The sequence below is a fragment of the Gekko japonicus genome, unplaced genomic scaffold (genome assembly GCF_001447785.1).
Source record: "Gekko japonicus isolate JY-2015 unplaced genomic scaffold, Gekko_japonicus_V1.1 scaffold199, whole genome shotgun sequence".
Classification (NCBI taxonomy): Eukaryota; Metazoa; Chordata; class Lepidosauria; order Squamata; family Gekkonidae; genus Gekko; species Gekko japonicus.
Genome location: NW_015168657.1, coordinates 868,613 through 884,679, shown reverse-complemented (window position 1 = coordinate 884,679; position 16,067 = coordinate 868,613). Strand labels below are relative to the sequence as shown.

General features: G+C 40.1%; 1 protein-coding gene across 2 annotated transcripts in view; it reads left to right on the top strand.

Annotated features, from left to right (window-relative positions):
• Positions 1-16,067, top strand: part of NFIA (nuclear factor I/A) — a 493,567-nt gene that overhangs the window by 406,696 nt on the left and 70,804 nt on the right. For both annotated transcript variants that reach the window (XM_015415229.1, XM_015415228.1), the window contains exon 7: positions 6,925-7,053. In XM_015415229.1, the coding sequence (XP_015270715.1) occupies positions 6,925-7,053 (129 nt within the window). The remainder of the gene's footprint in view (positions 1-6,924; positions 7,054-16,067) is intronic.

Sequence of the window (16,067 nt, the reverse complement as noted above, 5' to 3'; positions counted from 1 at the left end):
GGCAAAGGCCAATCAGGCCACATATGCAAATGACCTCTGTGTTCTGACTGGCTGTGGGGGGGAGAGGAACAGCAAACTGTTTAGAATGTTGGAGGCAGGACTCAGGCAACACAGCTAGTGGATAGGGAGACCCTCTGAGTGACAGATCAGGGAGCCAATTGATTTGGGAGCGTGTTGGAATGTTCAGGGGAGTCCATGACCAAAACAGAATTATATATAAGGAGAGATGCTATATTGCAATTAGAAAGAGGATTAAAATAGTGTTATCACCAATCTCAGTGGTTTACATTCTTGGAAACAATGAACTTCCCTTAAGTTTGTGAAAATAGGAGAAATACTCTCCATGGAGTGGGTCAGATACTGGGAATAAAATTGCAGCATATGATATAACAGGATATGATATGCAGCATGTTCACTTGGAAAATAGCAGTATAAAGGCTTTTTAGGTATGATACACTGACATTTCTTGCATTGGAAAATATAAGAAGGTACATAATTTTAGAATTTTAAACTGTTGCACTGTTCCACTGATCAGTACAATACAATAAACATAAAGTATTTCTGCACATTCACTGATTAACTTGGGTTGGAGGTTTGCAAATGGCATTCTTTCAAAAGATCTTCCTGTGAGGCTTCACCATCCGTACCATTACTCCAGTAACCACAGGCATCAGAATACTAAAGATTCCATTTACGGTTGCATGATGGGCAGATGGATGCGATGCATGATTTGGAAAGGACATAATAGCTTTGCATTCAGGAAAATACCACATGGGGCTTAAATTCAGGAGGCTTACATTTAGGGAAAGTGCATCATTTTCTTCTAAGAACAAAAATATCTGGGTACTTTTAAAGATCACTATTGTCTGATTTTTTAAATATTTTTTTTATTATTTTCTTACTACAAACACTATACCCTAAACACTAGACTAAAACAATAAGCTACACAAAGATCATATTAAATGGTTAATCATTAGCTTAATTAAACTTCCCTCTATAATAAACTTAGTGGAATATAGCCATTTATGGAAAATGTAAGCATTGAACGTTAAGAGAAATCTAAAGTTGCCAACCTCCAGGTGGAGGCTGGAGTTCTCCCAAGATTACAACTGATTTCCATACTACAGAGATCAGTCACCCTGGAGAAAATGGCAGCTTTGGAGGGCAGACTCTATAGTATCATATCCCTGCTGAGCATTCTCTCCACCCCAAACTCCACCCTCCACCAGTAGATCTTTTGGTCCAAAACCAGAGCTGGCAACCCTAAGACTACTTCAGGATGAAACAAATGCAGACTTGTAACAAGAAAAGTAAATATTAGATTTAAAATATGCATTAAAGAGGGAATAGCACATGCAGGAAACTTTGGCTGCATTCCGACATGACGTACAGCTGCAGTTCTGGGGAAATGTACACAAACCCAGCATGTTGCCTCACTCCTTGCTCCTTCCCCCTTCTTCCAAAAATTTTTTTCAAATTTTTTTCTTCCTACAAACACTACAACACTACAAAACACTAAAACACTAAACTAAAAGATAAGCTACACAAGGATCATACAAAATGATTAGTCATTAGCTTAATCAAAGTTCCCTCTATAATAAGGTTAATGGAATGTAGCTATTTCTTACCGCTTCTATTACAAACTGGTATTTGTATATTAAAATCAAGTAAGTACAGGTTAAACAGTTATACTTTCAAGCTTATAAAATTCTGTTACTTCAATTTCTTCCCTCTAGGTTTCTTTTTATCGAATTTCCATTGGACTTTCAGGACTTTTGGGGCCGCAGCCCCTTTTTCTGATTCCGAGTCCTCCTCTGGATTACTACTCGCCGTAGATTCCGAACCTCCCGACCCATATATGCTGCTTTCTTCTTCCATGTCGTGTCCCTCTGTTGTTTTCTTATCACTCGCTGGACTTTGTTGCATTTCCAGAAACATCTTCGCTTTTAAAACAGAGTCTATCTTTTTTTAAATCTTTGTAGTTGAAGACAAGTCTCTCAGGTATAATCCATCTGTATGGCGTGGAATTTTTTTGCAAAAAGTTGGTTAAGCTTTTGTACTGTTTCCTCTTCTTTCTTATTTCGAATGGTATGACTTTGATTTCTTCGTCTTTGATTTTTAGGGTTGTCCCATTTGTGGCCTTGAGCACCACATTTCTTGTAGATCTTTTTGAGAATCTCACCATTATCTCCCCAGGCAGGTTTTTTTTCTTGATGAATTCTGGATATGTCTCATAGATCATATCCATTTGTAATACATCCGCAGTTAAACCTGTCATTGGGGCCAACTCTTCAATTAAAATTTCCTTCAGATTCTCACCCTTCTGTCCAGGAACACCTTGAAATCTCAGAACAAAAGCTGATTTTTCCATTTGTAGTCTTAAAAGCTGGTCTTTGTCAGAGGTCCTCTCTTTCTCCACTACCTCCAGTCGTTGCTTAATTGCTTTTGTCTTGGCTTCAACGTTTTTCACTGATTTTGCTGTCTTCTCTGTTTTTAAATTAGTTTCTTTCAACTGTTTTTGGAGGCGTTCAAAGTTATTATTGAAGTTAGTCATCTGATCTAACAGAGGGTGCAATGCTGTAGCCAACATATTGGGAAAGTCAGTATTAACTTCTGGTTTGGCAGCCAGAAGAGCTGATCTTGTAGTTCCAGGAGAGTGCTTCAGGCTTGTCTCCATCTTTTCTGCCCAACTAGTAATTGTTAACAGTTCGGGAAAGTTTTTTAAAGTCACTAAAAGTTTATTTATAAAGTCGCTTTAGTTAAATCTGTGCTTTACTTGATTCAGTCCACAATCGCCGTTATCTCCTAGCCCCCTTTATCGCTTAAACAGTTCATTTAAAGTTGTGGGGAGATGAGCAGACTCCTTCCCCCTCCATCGTTACCGATCGGGGCTTCGGATGGGCGCTTGGCCACATAACCAGTTAAAAGGTAATTTCACTCATGCTTCATTCCATGTCGGCTGCGGAGGTAGGGAAAACTTTACATTTTCACTAGATCACTTGTTCGCTCGCCCAGTGTACGCCTCTTGGTGCCATGATTGCTCCTATCGGGACCTATTGGGGCAAAGAGGAGCCTTGATCTCTTGGCCACAGCCTTGGGAGAGGCACCTCCTGTGCCCCAGGCCTGGAGTCCCCTCCAAGGACTCCACGGGGGTCCAGAATCGTCTGGTACCCCTCCCATGAATCGAGTACAGTATACCATGCAGAACAAAACATACAACATAATGGCAGCTTGCTGACAGCGTCACGGGCTTTCCTATCGGAGCTCCAAAGGAGTGCACCCGGATTGTACAGTTATTTTTGCTGCAGCAGACTTAATGTGGAATACAATAGGCTTTATTAATTAATCCAAAGTAACCAGTTAAAGGATATTCACAGTAACTTGTCCATGTTAGATTCTCCGCTCTAAAACACAGCTGTATTGAAAACTTCAGCAAAACATACAAAACCTTGGTCACGTAAAGGGTTTTTATAATAATGTGTACCTAAATTGACCTAAACAATCTTTTACAATTGCTGTTGGACTGTATCCCATGAAACCCAGCATCTTAGGCCCCTGCCACACGGTGGGGGGGGGGAAGCACGGGCAAAGTGCAGCTTTTTAAAGCCGCACCAAAAGAGACACGCAGTGGCGGGATCACATAGATCCCCTGAGCCGCCGCGCACTTCCTCCCCGGCACGATCAGATGAAAGCCACTGAAAGGGGAGCGAGGCAGCCATACTGCGCATGTGTGCGCATGCACAGTTCAGCCGGGAGCCTGGATTGCTCCGGACAGCGGGCGCACCGGTGATCCCACGGTCGCGCTTGATGCGGCATTCCCGGTAAGTCCTCCTCTGGGGGTGGTTCTTTTTTACTGCGGGTTTTCGGCCTCAAGGGCCGGATCGGGGACGGGTGCTTCCCAGATGTTGCTGTGAGATCACGCCCGTTTGCTGCGCCCCCGATCCATCCCTCTCCCAGGCCAAAACCTTCCATGTGACCCCGGCCTTTGTATTCCTAATTTGTTTCTTCTGTCTACACTGAGAGACTTAAAAGTAAGTAAGTGGCATAATTATTTAAATCCATAGAGACCATCTGAACCTATTACCCAGAGTGGCCTGCATTACAGTTTCTAAAACAGTGCCTGCTGCCATGCAACAGTGTCAGGGCATTTGATTTTAAAACCTCTCCAGCTGAAAAATTGCCTGCGCAAACTGTATAAATTCTTTAGGATAATAGGCCCGTGCTTGACCCATAGGACAGGGGCTTTAGCGAGTATGGGCATCTATCTGTCTTTCTATACCATCTTACCTTCTCTAGCCTCTGACAGTGCAATCCGAAACAGGTCTTCTCAGAATCCTACTCAGCTCAGTTCAGTGAAGCTTACTCCCAGGAAAGTGTTTTTAGGATTGCCCTGTGACAGTATCCATTATTATTAACAGAAAGGTTTTCGAGGGCCAGAGAAATGGAAGAAAGTGTTTCCCTCCACCATTTGTGTGTAATCTTGTGCTTCGTTACACAGCACTAGAGCTTAGAATAAGTTTTCTAGTGATTTACATTTCATCCTTCAAGCATCCTAAGCAGTGCAAATGTCTTCAATTCAATGGGATTTTCAAACAGATTTATTTTCAGAGATGCCAAGTACTCAAAATGCTAATCCCATCTATGAGTTCTCCCTCTGGTAGTTACTACTGCAGTATCCCAGACACTGATGGCTGTTTAATTGGTGTAGGCTAAGACACAAAACCAGTCACAATAAAGTTGGCCACCTTTAAAAAATGTTGTTGTATGTAAATTGAAGGAGGTATGGTAGAAGCAAGCAGTATATTTCAAGAATATTAACCACATGTGTTGTACTAGAGTGAGTTTTGGTTTTATTTTTTAATTGCTAAAATGTTCATTCCTTACAGTCTTAAAAATAATGTCACCTGGCTTTTATCATTTTAAAAGCATGAGGTTTATTTGGCTTGTTCCAAGAACTTTTATTTTTGCATGCAGGCTATCTTCATACTTTTACTAACCCATTCAGAGAATGTTTCTGTTCTGCTGCTCAGACCAAATACCATGCTAATGTGCCATAAAATGTGAATGATGTTTTGCAGTCCCTAACTTGCCCACTATTCCTTTCCCTTCTTAAAGGACAAAATATGCTTTCAGAAAATAACAACTGGTTCCATTTGTGCTTCAGTCACAATTCCTCTGTAGCATGCAAATAAAAAGCCCATCTTCATAGCAATTAGAAAACAGTCATTTTTTGGAATCTAATGGGTACCACCATGTACATTTAATTACCAGGTTGTTACTGAACAGGGAAACAAGGATTATAAATTATACAATTATAGCCTTGTTAAATGCCGTTTAAAATGTATACTTAATGTGTTCAAGAGGGCCTAGTATTTTTAATACTTGTAGTATTTACGTTACTTTTACTTTGACAAGCCTTTATTGGCATACATATATACATACAATAGGAGATCAGATTAAACTTGTAGTATTTAATAACTGGTGTTTATACAAACATTTGAAAGGGTCAAATCACTCCACATACATTATTAATCATTACAACAGCCCTGCAAGATAAGCCAATATTATGATCCCTGTGTTGCAGTTAGTGAGTTGAGGCCACCATTGTGGTAGGAGATGAATCAAGGAATTTCTAGCTCACTTTCTTAGCCACTCTGCTGCATCAGCTCTCATTGTTTGTGACTGAATTCCAGCCATGTTGACATTTAATGGCTTAACCAGTTAAGAAGCCCTTACAGAGAACAATATGAGAGAGGTTGATGCATTAATGCATGCATGCATTAATGCTCCCTTGCATGCATTAATGCTCCATTGGAAGAGCACTGGGTAACTGTCGTGGCTTTTGACTAGCTCACTCACTTCTGGCTTAAGTTTAAGGAAACTTTTGGTCCAGGAACCTAACATGGTGTGAGCAGACCTCTCTGCACCTCTCCACTGTCCTGTTGTAAGCATCTAATCTATACATTTTTAAAACTTTAGTTATTTAAAATAAAATGATTAATTACTGTATTTGCACAGGAGGGTGGTGCTAATATTACCAGAATGTTTTTACGGAGAAATGTCTTTCAGTTGTTATTTAATAAAGAAAACTATGATATTTGTGAAATATGATATATATCATACGTTAAAAGGTTCTAAACAAACATTTCTTCCACTGAGTTTACTTACAGTAAAACATCAAAGAGGAGACTTTCACTCAAAAGTTTATTAATGCTGAAACATATGGAACTCTTCAACCCAGTTAGTCTCCCTACTCCAGTTAGCCAAACACTTACAGTACATATTACCCATCCCTTTCTTCTGAAGTGTGGTTTATTGCTCCTCAGTCTCATTCAGAGGCATTAACAGGAGCAGCAACACTGGCAATATGGTGAAGGACCATTCTTGTAGTTCTGGACTCCAGAGACAGAGAGTGCAGGCTAAATTTCTTAAAGATATATCTTGAGATCCCTTAAAGATGCAAAAATGTGAGTTCTGCATCTATTATAGGCTGATAAGTCTCTGGAGTCCAGAATTCTGAACTTCTCCATACAGAGAGTGCAGGCTAAATGTCTTAAAGATATATCTTGGGATCCCTTAAAGATGCAAAAGTGTGAGTTCTGCATCTATTATAGGCTGATAAATCATACAAGATCCAATTGAATAACATAACATTAGTAGTAACATGCCAACAAGTTGCACTCAGAAGTTTTTAAAAGGCATTATGGCTGTGCTTTAAATATATATTCATTTAAGCCAACTTTGGTCACCTTTTGCCCCCAAAGACAATCATAAATAAAAGTGAGCCTTCAAGCTTGCTGTTGTATGCAATTTAATTTGTCCTTTAAGTTTATCTATCTGCTTTCGCACCCACTTTCACAATGCATAGGCTGTTGTTCCATGACCTAGTATTATTAAATTGCACTTATCAATCATTCTTGCCAGGGATGCCATCACCAACTACATTAAAGAAGTCAGAGAAGTCTGGTTTCAGCAGTCCCTCGCCTTCGCAGACCTCCTCCCTCGGAACGGCATTCACACAGCATCATCGACCTGTCATTACAGGACCCAGAGGTGAGGCCTTACCCAAAGGCACTAGTTGTCTGGTAGTTTAACCATGGAGTCCCAAGCCGCTAGGTTGTGCACAAGGAAAGAGAGCATTGCTGCCTGATAGTTTTATACAGAAAAGGGGGAAAGTTGCTCACTGGGTCTAAGTATTTAAATAGGGGGTTGCATTGCCAAGTATTTTCAGGGAGGAAAGTGACTACTTTTCAAACCAGTGTGGATGATATTTTAATATATTTGGTTGTGAACAAGTATGGCAGATTCATTGAGTCTGGTTAACCAGAGAGTCCTTGCATCTGGTGGACCAGAGAGCTTTTAATTTTGTTGCTGTATCTCTTTAATTGTTTAACCAGTCTGGTGTTACATTACATACCATTTTTCATTCAGTGTATAGGTTTAATTGCACCAGAGGGCCTGGCCTCATTCATTAGCATTCTCTTTTCAAGTTGCAGATAACCTATTGTAGCCTATTGATTTTCATCACAAACATTTTTGCGGGTAAAATGAAGCAAGCCCATCTTAGTTTTTGTGAGCCAGTTAATTGGTTTGAAAGAGATCTCCAAGTTTTGGTCAAAATATTAAAATGTACCTTAATTAATTTTCAAAAGACATGCTGAGAAGGCCATGTATGTGCTTTGGAGGAAGAAAAATCACATGTATTTGTTTCTCAGATACTTAAAATCTATTTTTGCTCCCAGGAATTTTAAATATTCTTCCATTCTTAATAACTTTTCCTCTAATAAAATAATACAAAATGGATACTTGTGACAGAATTATGTTTCTTCCTGTAGCGTGCTAATTGTTTAAGCATAAATGGCTTGCTAGGCATTAATACTTAGGAAAGGATGCTCAGACTACATTTTAATTAAAGTCTTACTGTACTCTTAAGTGCACCACCATAATCCAGGGAGCTGCCCTGATTATAGCATTGATGTATAATGTCTCACCACTGTGAAACTTTGCTGAGTGCCTTGAATAGGTTGCATTATAAAAGCATACAGGAATTATTCAGTTGAGGATGGGAGACTGGATAGAATTATTTGCTGCTTATCATATAACCAGTTGCTCGGAGGCAAACATGCATTTTAAAAACAGTCCTTGATAATGGGTGATAATGGCAAGGTATTCTTAATATTAGAGTTACATTAACAGTATATTCAGCTGTGTGCCAGCTGACTCTAACCCAGGCACAGCACTGTGACTGTACCACAGGGATTGCGTTTTATTAACCAAAGCAGCATCTTATGCAGAGCAGGCACATGGAGGGTTGTCCAGCTATACTCCACTTGTCTTATGTTTCTGGGGAATTTCAGGGTGCCATATTAGAAGGCATTAGTAACTCCGTTTCATAACCTTCCAATTCTTCTGCCCACCCCTGCCATGATAGCAGGTAGTTGCAACTACAGGCAAAGTACAGAAACAGTATCTAGCTTCACAGCAAAAGGACATGATGTCTCTGAGAGCTGGAACTTGACATCTAGTACGTGATCCTTTACATCAAAGTATAGTACTGGGCCATTGTATTTCATGTGTACAGGGAAGCTTCTTGGTTAACAGGACTTGTTCAGTACATATCCCTTGGTTCTTCTTTCTCCCAAAAATTTGTTTTAAAAATACATTATAACTCTTAAGTGACCTGTTGTGTCCCTATAACAAAAATGTAAACTGTTATTCAAAAGCATCTGTAAAATATATAAAGACACCTTTTGTGAGAGCATTACTTTGTAAAGTCTTTTAGTCCAAAGGGTGGTCAGTCTCAATTTAAACCCTTCATTGGCTAAGAAATGCAGCTGCCTTTTATTGTTTTCCATCTCTGAAATTCTTTTAGGTGAAACTTATCTGCTTATTCTTGTATTGGTGGATTTGGACTTGGCTCTTCGTTGGCTCTGCCTGAAGGGTCTGAATTCACCAACTGAGAACAAGCCAAAGCCTAGGTTGCTGTTCCATAAGGGCCAATGAAACCATCTTCTGAATTTCAACTATAATTTTGGCTCAAGGAAAATTACTGCTTGCTTGTTTGCTTTGTTTTTTTTAAAGTCGTCACTCACTCAGTGTTCCATGGCAACTTATAACATTAAAACCATATAAATAAGTTGAAAACAACATGCACTTGCACTTCTGCTTTGCCTGCACTGATTTCATAAGACCTCATAAACGTCCTGTCTGACAACCAGCTTGCCGCTTTGGGGGATTGGTTTATAAATGCTCAGTAGGGGCACCAGAAAATATTTTCAAGTTAGCACACAGAAGGATTTAATGTGGTCACAAAAACCTGCCTAAGATTCTGAGGTATTCTATGTCTCAATGGTCATATTTATGGTGTAGTTTTGATATTATCTTCAGGAATACAGAAGGCATGCCTCGTATTTTGGCAGATAACAGAAAGGGGGATATTTTCTCCCAAGAGAAACCAAGCCAGAGTATTTGCATCTTTCTTTAAAATTCCTCTTCTCTCCCAGCTGGTTCACACTTTCCTATTTCTTTCTTTTCCCCTCCCTGTTGCCTTTATTTCATTCTCTACTGTTGAGATTTGGATTGTAAACTTCTTGAGTCAGAGACCTGTCTTTGAGTTTGTTAACCCATAAAACAATATAGGCATATTAATAAACATAAGTCATTTGGTCTGTAAGTGTAGCCTAAATGGTTGCAGACAGTTGAGATGTACATGAAAATACTTTCCTGTGAACATTTTTGAGATATGTACAAAACTACCTGGCAATCTAGCATTTTCAGATTTCTCAGCCTAGCTTTGCAGAAATGAGCAAGGCAAAGACTTCAGCAAACACCTGTGCTGTACAGAGCTGCATGTAGAAATCTCAGCCCCTAGGTGGTGCTGCTGTGGGTATTCATCACAGCTCTGATGTAGACATCTGAAAAAGGTCTGGCTGGCAAAAGTGTCAGATGACTGAATGTCCCAGTCCTGTGTTTTGGTTATTCATTTTGCTGTCCTTATGGCAGGACAGTTTTGTCACAAGAGTCTGAAACAGAAAAGAATGGAGATTCCTGAGTTTACAAATCTCACATCTTTTGCACACATTGTGTATTTGCCTGTGTTAGATGTGGATAGATCCTTTTCTGGATCAGCATATTATGTAAGTAAGCTAGGGATCTCTGAGCTTTGAGTTGGTGCAAATTGCTAATAATCAGCATGAAAGGGAGGGCTTTTATTCTGCCTGCAATTTTTCAACAGGCATAAGCACTGCTCTAAGAACTCCCAAGTCTCATGTGGACATAAAGCCATTGTGTGAATGTTAACATTTTTCTCTCTACGTACAGTAATGAGTAAGAGAAAGGGTACATCATCCACTTTGATACCAAGGACAGCCTCCTACAAGGTAGGCCCAAACGTAACAACAACATAACACCACTTGGTGGTCACATACATCTCTCAGCTCAAACCAGTTCAACAGATCATTAATGACTTACAACCTATGCTGGACAATGATACTCTTCTTTCACAGGCATTGGGAGGCAAACTTTTTCTTGTCCATAGACAGCCTCCTAACTTTAAACAACTTCTCACCCACAACAATGCCTTTTTTAACATGGACACAGACTCTGGGACCAGGGCCTACAGCAAGCCAAGATACCAACTCTATCCCCATATTCACTCTGATGACACAACCACCAGACCTAATAACACCAGCCATGCCTTCTCAGGTTTATTCACTTGTTCATCTTCCATTGTTGGATATGCTATCAAATGCCAACAATGTCCATCAGTTCTTCTACATCGGACAAACAGGTGATGTGTCCGCGGACAGCCACTGCGCGCCCGCGATACAGCAGGTCGGTCCCTACACAAAAGAATAAATGGACATAAATCCAACATTGAAACCCACAACACTCAAAAACCAGTGGGGGAACATTTTAACCTTTCAGGTGGTTCCATTGCTGACCTAAGGTTTCAAGGGGAGATTACAACATGAGATTGCTGAACTTGCGTTCATTCCTAAATTCAGAACAATGGACCCCCCCCTGGCTGAATAGGGACATAGGATTTTTCACTACAGATGCTAATTATCTGTCTGCATGTATTTTACCTGTGCTCTAATCAAGCTAATTACTATGTGCATTGTACCTCTGCATCCTGATTTCCTTCTTTACAACACCCCTTCCAACCTTCTAACTGGGATATAAGGACTCAGAGATCTCCATTCCGACTTGTATCTGATGAAGGGAGTTTTTACTCTGGAAAGTTTATACATCCCCCCCCAAATCTTGTTGGTCTCTAAGGTACTACTGGACTCAAATCCAGCTCATTTACTTTGGCATTTTTGGTAGCACTTAGAAAATCCTTCCTTCCATCATATCACCATACTACCATGAAGTTCACTTAGATCAAGCATATCTTTAAGTGTAACCTATCTCACAGGATTGTTGTGAGGATAAAATGGAAGGGCATGTACACTGCCCTGAGTTCCTTGGATGAAAGGTGGGATAAACAAGTAATAAATGAAGAAGCATATTATATAAACCCTGAATTTCTAAGCTGGCAGCTTCACCCATCTCTTAGTACCTGTGACTCTGTGGGGATTTTCATGCCTTTCCAGCAGTAATTTCTTCTCTCCCCCTTTGCTATTACAGGTCATATCAGGTCACCAGGCTTTTCATGAAATCCTGTTTTAATTTCCATGTTATATCTATCAGAAATGTATACAGTATTCAAGACTCTGAGCATGGGTACAGTGAATTTTCCTCTAGAGTAGATACAATCTGACAGTATATCATAACTTAAAATATGGCTTTCAGTTCATTGTATGTAACTTCAGCACGTTTCTTCCTTCCTAAATGTATATAATTAATGGGGGGGGCAAACTTGTGCCAACTAGAGTTCAGTACTCTGCTATGCCTCTGTTTTTCTGGCATACTGGTTTCTTACAGAAAGAAACGGGGGTTTTATACCCCATAGTTACTTTTGCCCAGATAATGGGTTAGCCCCCAAAGTGTTCTTCTGTTGATGTGTATAAGAACAATTGTACCACTGGAGTGGCACTTTTACTTTAAAGTTTATTTTAATATAATATAAAACACTATAAATAGCCTTTTCATCCTGTAAGCTCACCCTTCCCTAGCCCTAAACAAGGAGGAAAAGGGAGGGGGAAGAAAGAAAAATCAAGAAAGAAAACAGAAAAAAGGGGGAGGTGAACCTAATCCCAACAGATAAATTTAATATAAAGTTTCATAGAGCTCTAAAAATCCAGTCCAACAAACACTGTATTTCATCCCATCCATTAAATGCTCTTTGTTTCTTCATTGCAAGATCTGATTGTTCTTCTACCCAATTTTCTATGTGTGATAGTTATAGTTTTCCAGTGTTGCAGGAGTAGAATATTTGGTAATAGCAGCCCTTAAAATCCAAAGTTTCTGGCCTAGTGATAGTTCCTACATAGAAAGGTGAAAGGGGAATAAAGCCTAATTTGCCTCTTTCCAGGGTTGCTGGGGGAGGGCAGGTTGCAGATAGTGGCATAGTTCAGATTGTACTAACCATAGTTTGGGTTCTAAAACACAGTGTGTATCCCAGCTGTACACACAACAAATCATAGTTTGTGTTGCTTACCTCCTTGCCTGCACCCCAACAGAATCCTTGTCAGAGCTTCTCAGCCTTGTCTTCCTTCCTTCCATGTAGGGTTGCCAACAACCGGGGGGGGGGGAATCATGTGTCTTTGAAGATGGTTTAATGAGATGTTATTTACCAGGTGATGTTATTTACCTGGCTAGCTGTTATTTATCCACACATTAAGCCTCTGTTAAAGGAGTAAGACATTTTTCATTCAGGTTGTTGGCAACCTACTTCCATGTTAGTTGTGTCCTTCTATATTATTGGATCCCATAATAAATGATACAGGAAATTATTTTATTTAAAAATAAGATGGATAAATGTATGTGTTGTGGAGGATCCCTGAACGGTTCTTCTGAAGTTTATGTTCTTTGACTTAAAAGCTAGGGGTGTGGGTGAAGAAAATGCCAAGGAATGAAGGTTTCCAGAAGTCAAATTTTCTGTTCTGCAAAACCTTAACAAAATAAGGCTATAGTTTTGGATGCACAAAGTGGGTTTTAAATCACTCCTCCCTTCCCTTCCCAATACATTGAAAACTGTTCTACCTGATGTGTGTATAGGATGGTTGTGCATACATTAAAATTCAGTTTGCACATAATCAATGGAACTTTTGTTAGTAGGATTACCAGCTTTAAGGCAGAGCCTGGAGTGTGTCACCACTAACAAATGCCTTGTTGAAGTAGTATCTGCTACAATCAGAACAGCTTTAAAAAAGTACAAATAGAGACTTCACATCGGATAGTTACCCTCTGCAATACTCAGTTGTTCTAGGGCTTAGGAAAACTGCTACTCAAGATGCTCAGGTCAATAGATTTAATTAGATAATGTTTACTTTTACTGTTCAAATCTACAGGATCTTTGCATCTCACCATGCAAGCAAGAAGCTTGCATATGGTTAAAACTAGAACTAAACAAAAGTCAGGAACCATGTAATTAAAACTGTACTTTTATTGGATTTTAAAGAGTTGCCCTGTGACATAGGAAATATTTAAAGGAGTCACTTATTTAGCTAATTTGTATGTAAGCAAACAGCTTTGAGGACTACTACCCTAAATTAACGATAAGACCACCCACTGAGATTACCTCATAAAGGATCCTGATTGCTCAGCTTTGTGAAGTGCAACGATTCAATAAATGCTAGATAAATGCATAACTAAAAGTGCTATTACACTAATAATTTGCAAAGAGATAGATGTGTGGGACACCATGCTGGGTTAATTTGTCATCCCTGCAGCAAACTTCCAGAGAGGGCTTTTTTTTAAGTAAGGAACTGTATTAATACGTTGTTCCACTGAGGACATTAGCTCTACAAGATGACTTGGTTGCTTAATCTCTTAAAAGAGGAACAAAAATGCCCTAAGGGGGAATGCCAGAGAGAAGAATTGAATGATAAATAAAGTGGACCTAGATTTAATGTTCATCTGACAAAAGAGACTTGATTCATCCCATATAAAAATAAGGGATAGTAAGAGCAGCATAGGAATTTTTGAGCAAGCTAATAGGATTTCATGAATATCTCAAATAATAACGTGAAAACGGAATGCTCTTAGACCTCAATATTTAGCCTGCTGTCTTGCTGATTACATATTCAGTTTCTTTCCTTTTCTTTGATGTATCCACAAAGTTAAACTATATGCCTTGAGCAGAGCATTGAACTGTATTATTTTATGCTAAATTTCCTTTTATGCTAAATTCTCTATCATCCTCAGACACATAAACCAGACTACATTATTATTTTTAAATCCAGAACCCATGTTTAAGCATCACAGGTCAGGTTTTCCAGCCTCTCATATTGACAGAACCATAAATCACATTAAAGTTATGTGAATTACTGTACTATGGAACTATAGCTTTAACAGTGTTTATGTAGTATCAGTTTACCATCTACAGAATGAAAGCAAAGAAAAACACTGATAGTAGAAATGCCAACACAAAGTCCTAATAATTCAACAGCAATATATCATTCCAGACTCATTGGTTCCATTAACGTGCACTTTTTAGTAGAAAAGTAGACCTATATAATTGCACACATGACAAATAGGACATAATTATAGCAGAAAACAGGATTTACATTTCTATGTTAAATATATTATCTGCATTTACTTATGAAGGAACCAGTGATTTTGGACAGTTTTCTGTTCAACCACTGATTTAGAATTATCTATTTTAAAAATGGCCCTGGCAGTCTAAAGTTTGATTCAGATGCAGTGCCACATCTTGATGACGTGGGAATCATCGGTGCCCACCCCCCACATCCTCAGATGGAATCATGAGGGTGAGTTGAGCCTACCAGGGCTCAGCACGGGAGTGCTGACCAATCGGGGGGTGGCTAGCTGGCTGATCTGGTGGTAGCAGCCATGCTCTGATCATTCCAGTCACTAAGGTAAGTAGACTTCTACAAGGAGAACCACATAAATACAAAGGGTTTTAAAAGTGGGATTATATATAATTATTATTTTAAAAGCGATTATGAAGCCAGAATGCCAGCAGGGGGTTGGGAGCTATCCAGTATTTTGCACAGAGTGTCACATGTATGACTATGTGCCCACTGGTAAGAAATTTTGGTTGTGTGCCCGGTGCAAAGGAGCTCCTGGTTCTCCAGGGATGAGTTTGCTCCCTTGAGGCCAAGGTGGCAGACCTGGAGAAGCAGAGACAGTCAGTTAGGCGCATGGAGAAGACTCTCGGGGACTTGTTAGATATGTCCCACTCTGAATCTGGCAGCCCCACCGTTGTCAGGGAGCATGAGGCTCACGAGAAAACAGGGCACCGTGCTGTGGATAAGGGAAGTGTGCCCTCAGAAGGGACCTCTTTCTCAATTGGTGAACAGGTATCCTTTCACACCAAGGATCCATCCCTTGGCAGGGAGGGAGGGGGGATCTTAGAAGTTGGTGATTCGATACTTACGCAGGTAGACAGTTGGGTGGTGAACCCGCGTGCTGACCGTATGGTGACTTGCCCACCTGGTGCGAAGGTCATGGACATTACGCGTGTTCTAGATACGCTGGTAGATAGTGTTGGGAAGGAACCAGTGGTCGTGGTACATGTTGGCACCAACAATGTGGGGAAATGCATTCGTGAGGTCCTAGAAGAAATATGTAGGCTGCTAGGCAGGAAACTCAAGGCCAGAACCTCCAAGGTAGTCTTCTCAGAAGTGCTACCTGTTCCACGCGCAGGGCTGAAGAGACAGGCACAGATAAGCAGTCTCAATGAGTAGATGAGACGATGGTGTAGGGGGGAAGGGTTCAAGTTTGTTAGGCCACTGGGATGCTTTTTGGAACAAGAGGGAGCTGTACAAAAGGGATGGTCTCCACTTGTCCTGAGAAGGAACCAGGCTGCTGGCGCTTAAAATCAAAAAGGTGGCAGAGCAGTTTTTAAACTGAATATTGGGGGAAAGCCTACAGGAGATGAAAAGTCTTTGGTTCAGGATGGCTCATCTCAAAGAGATGAAGGGGTAGCTACTTTT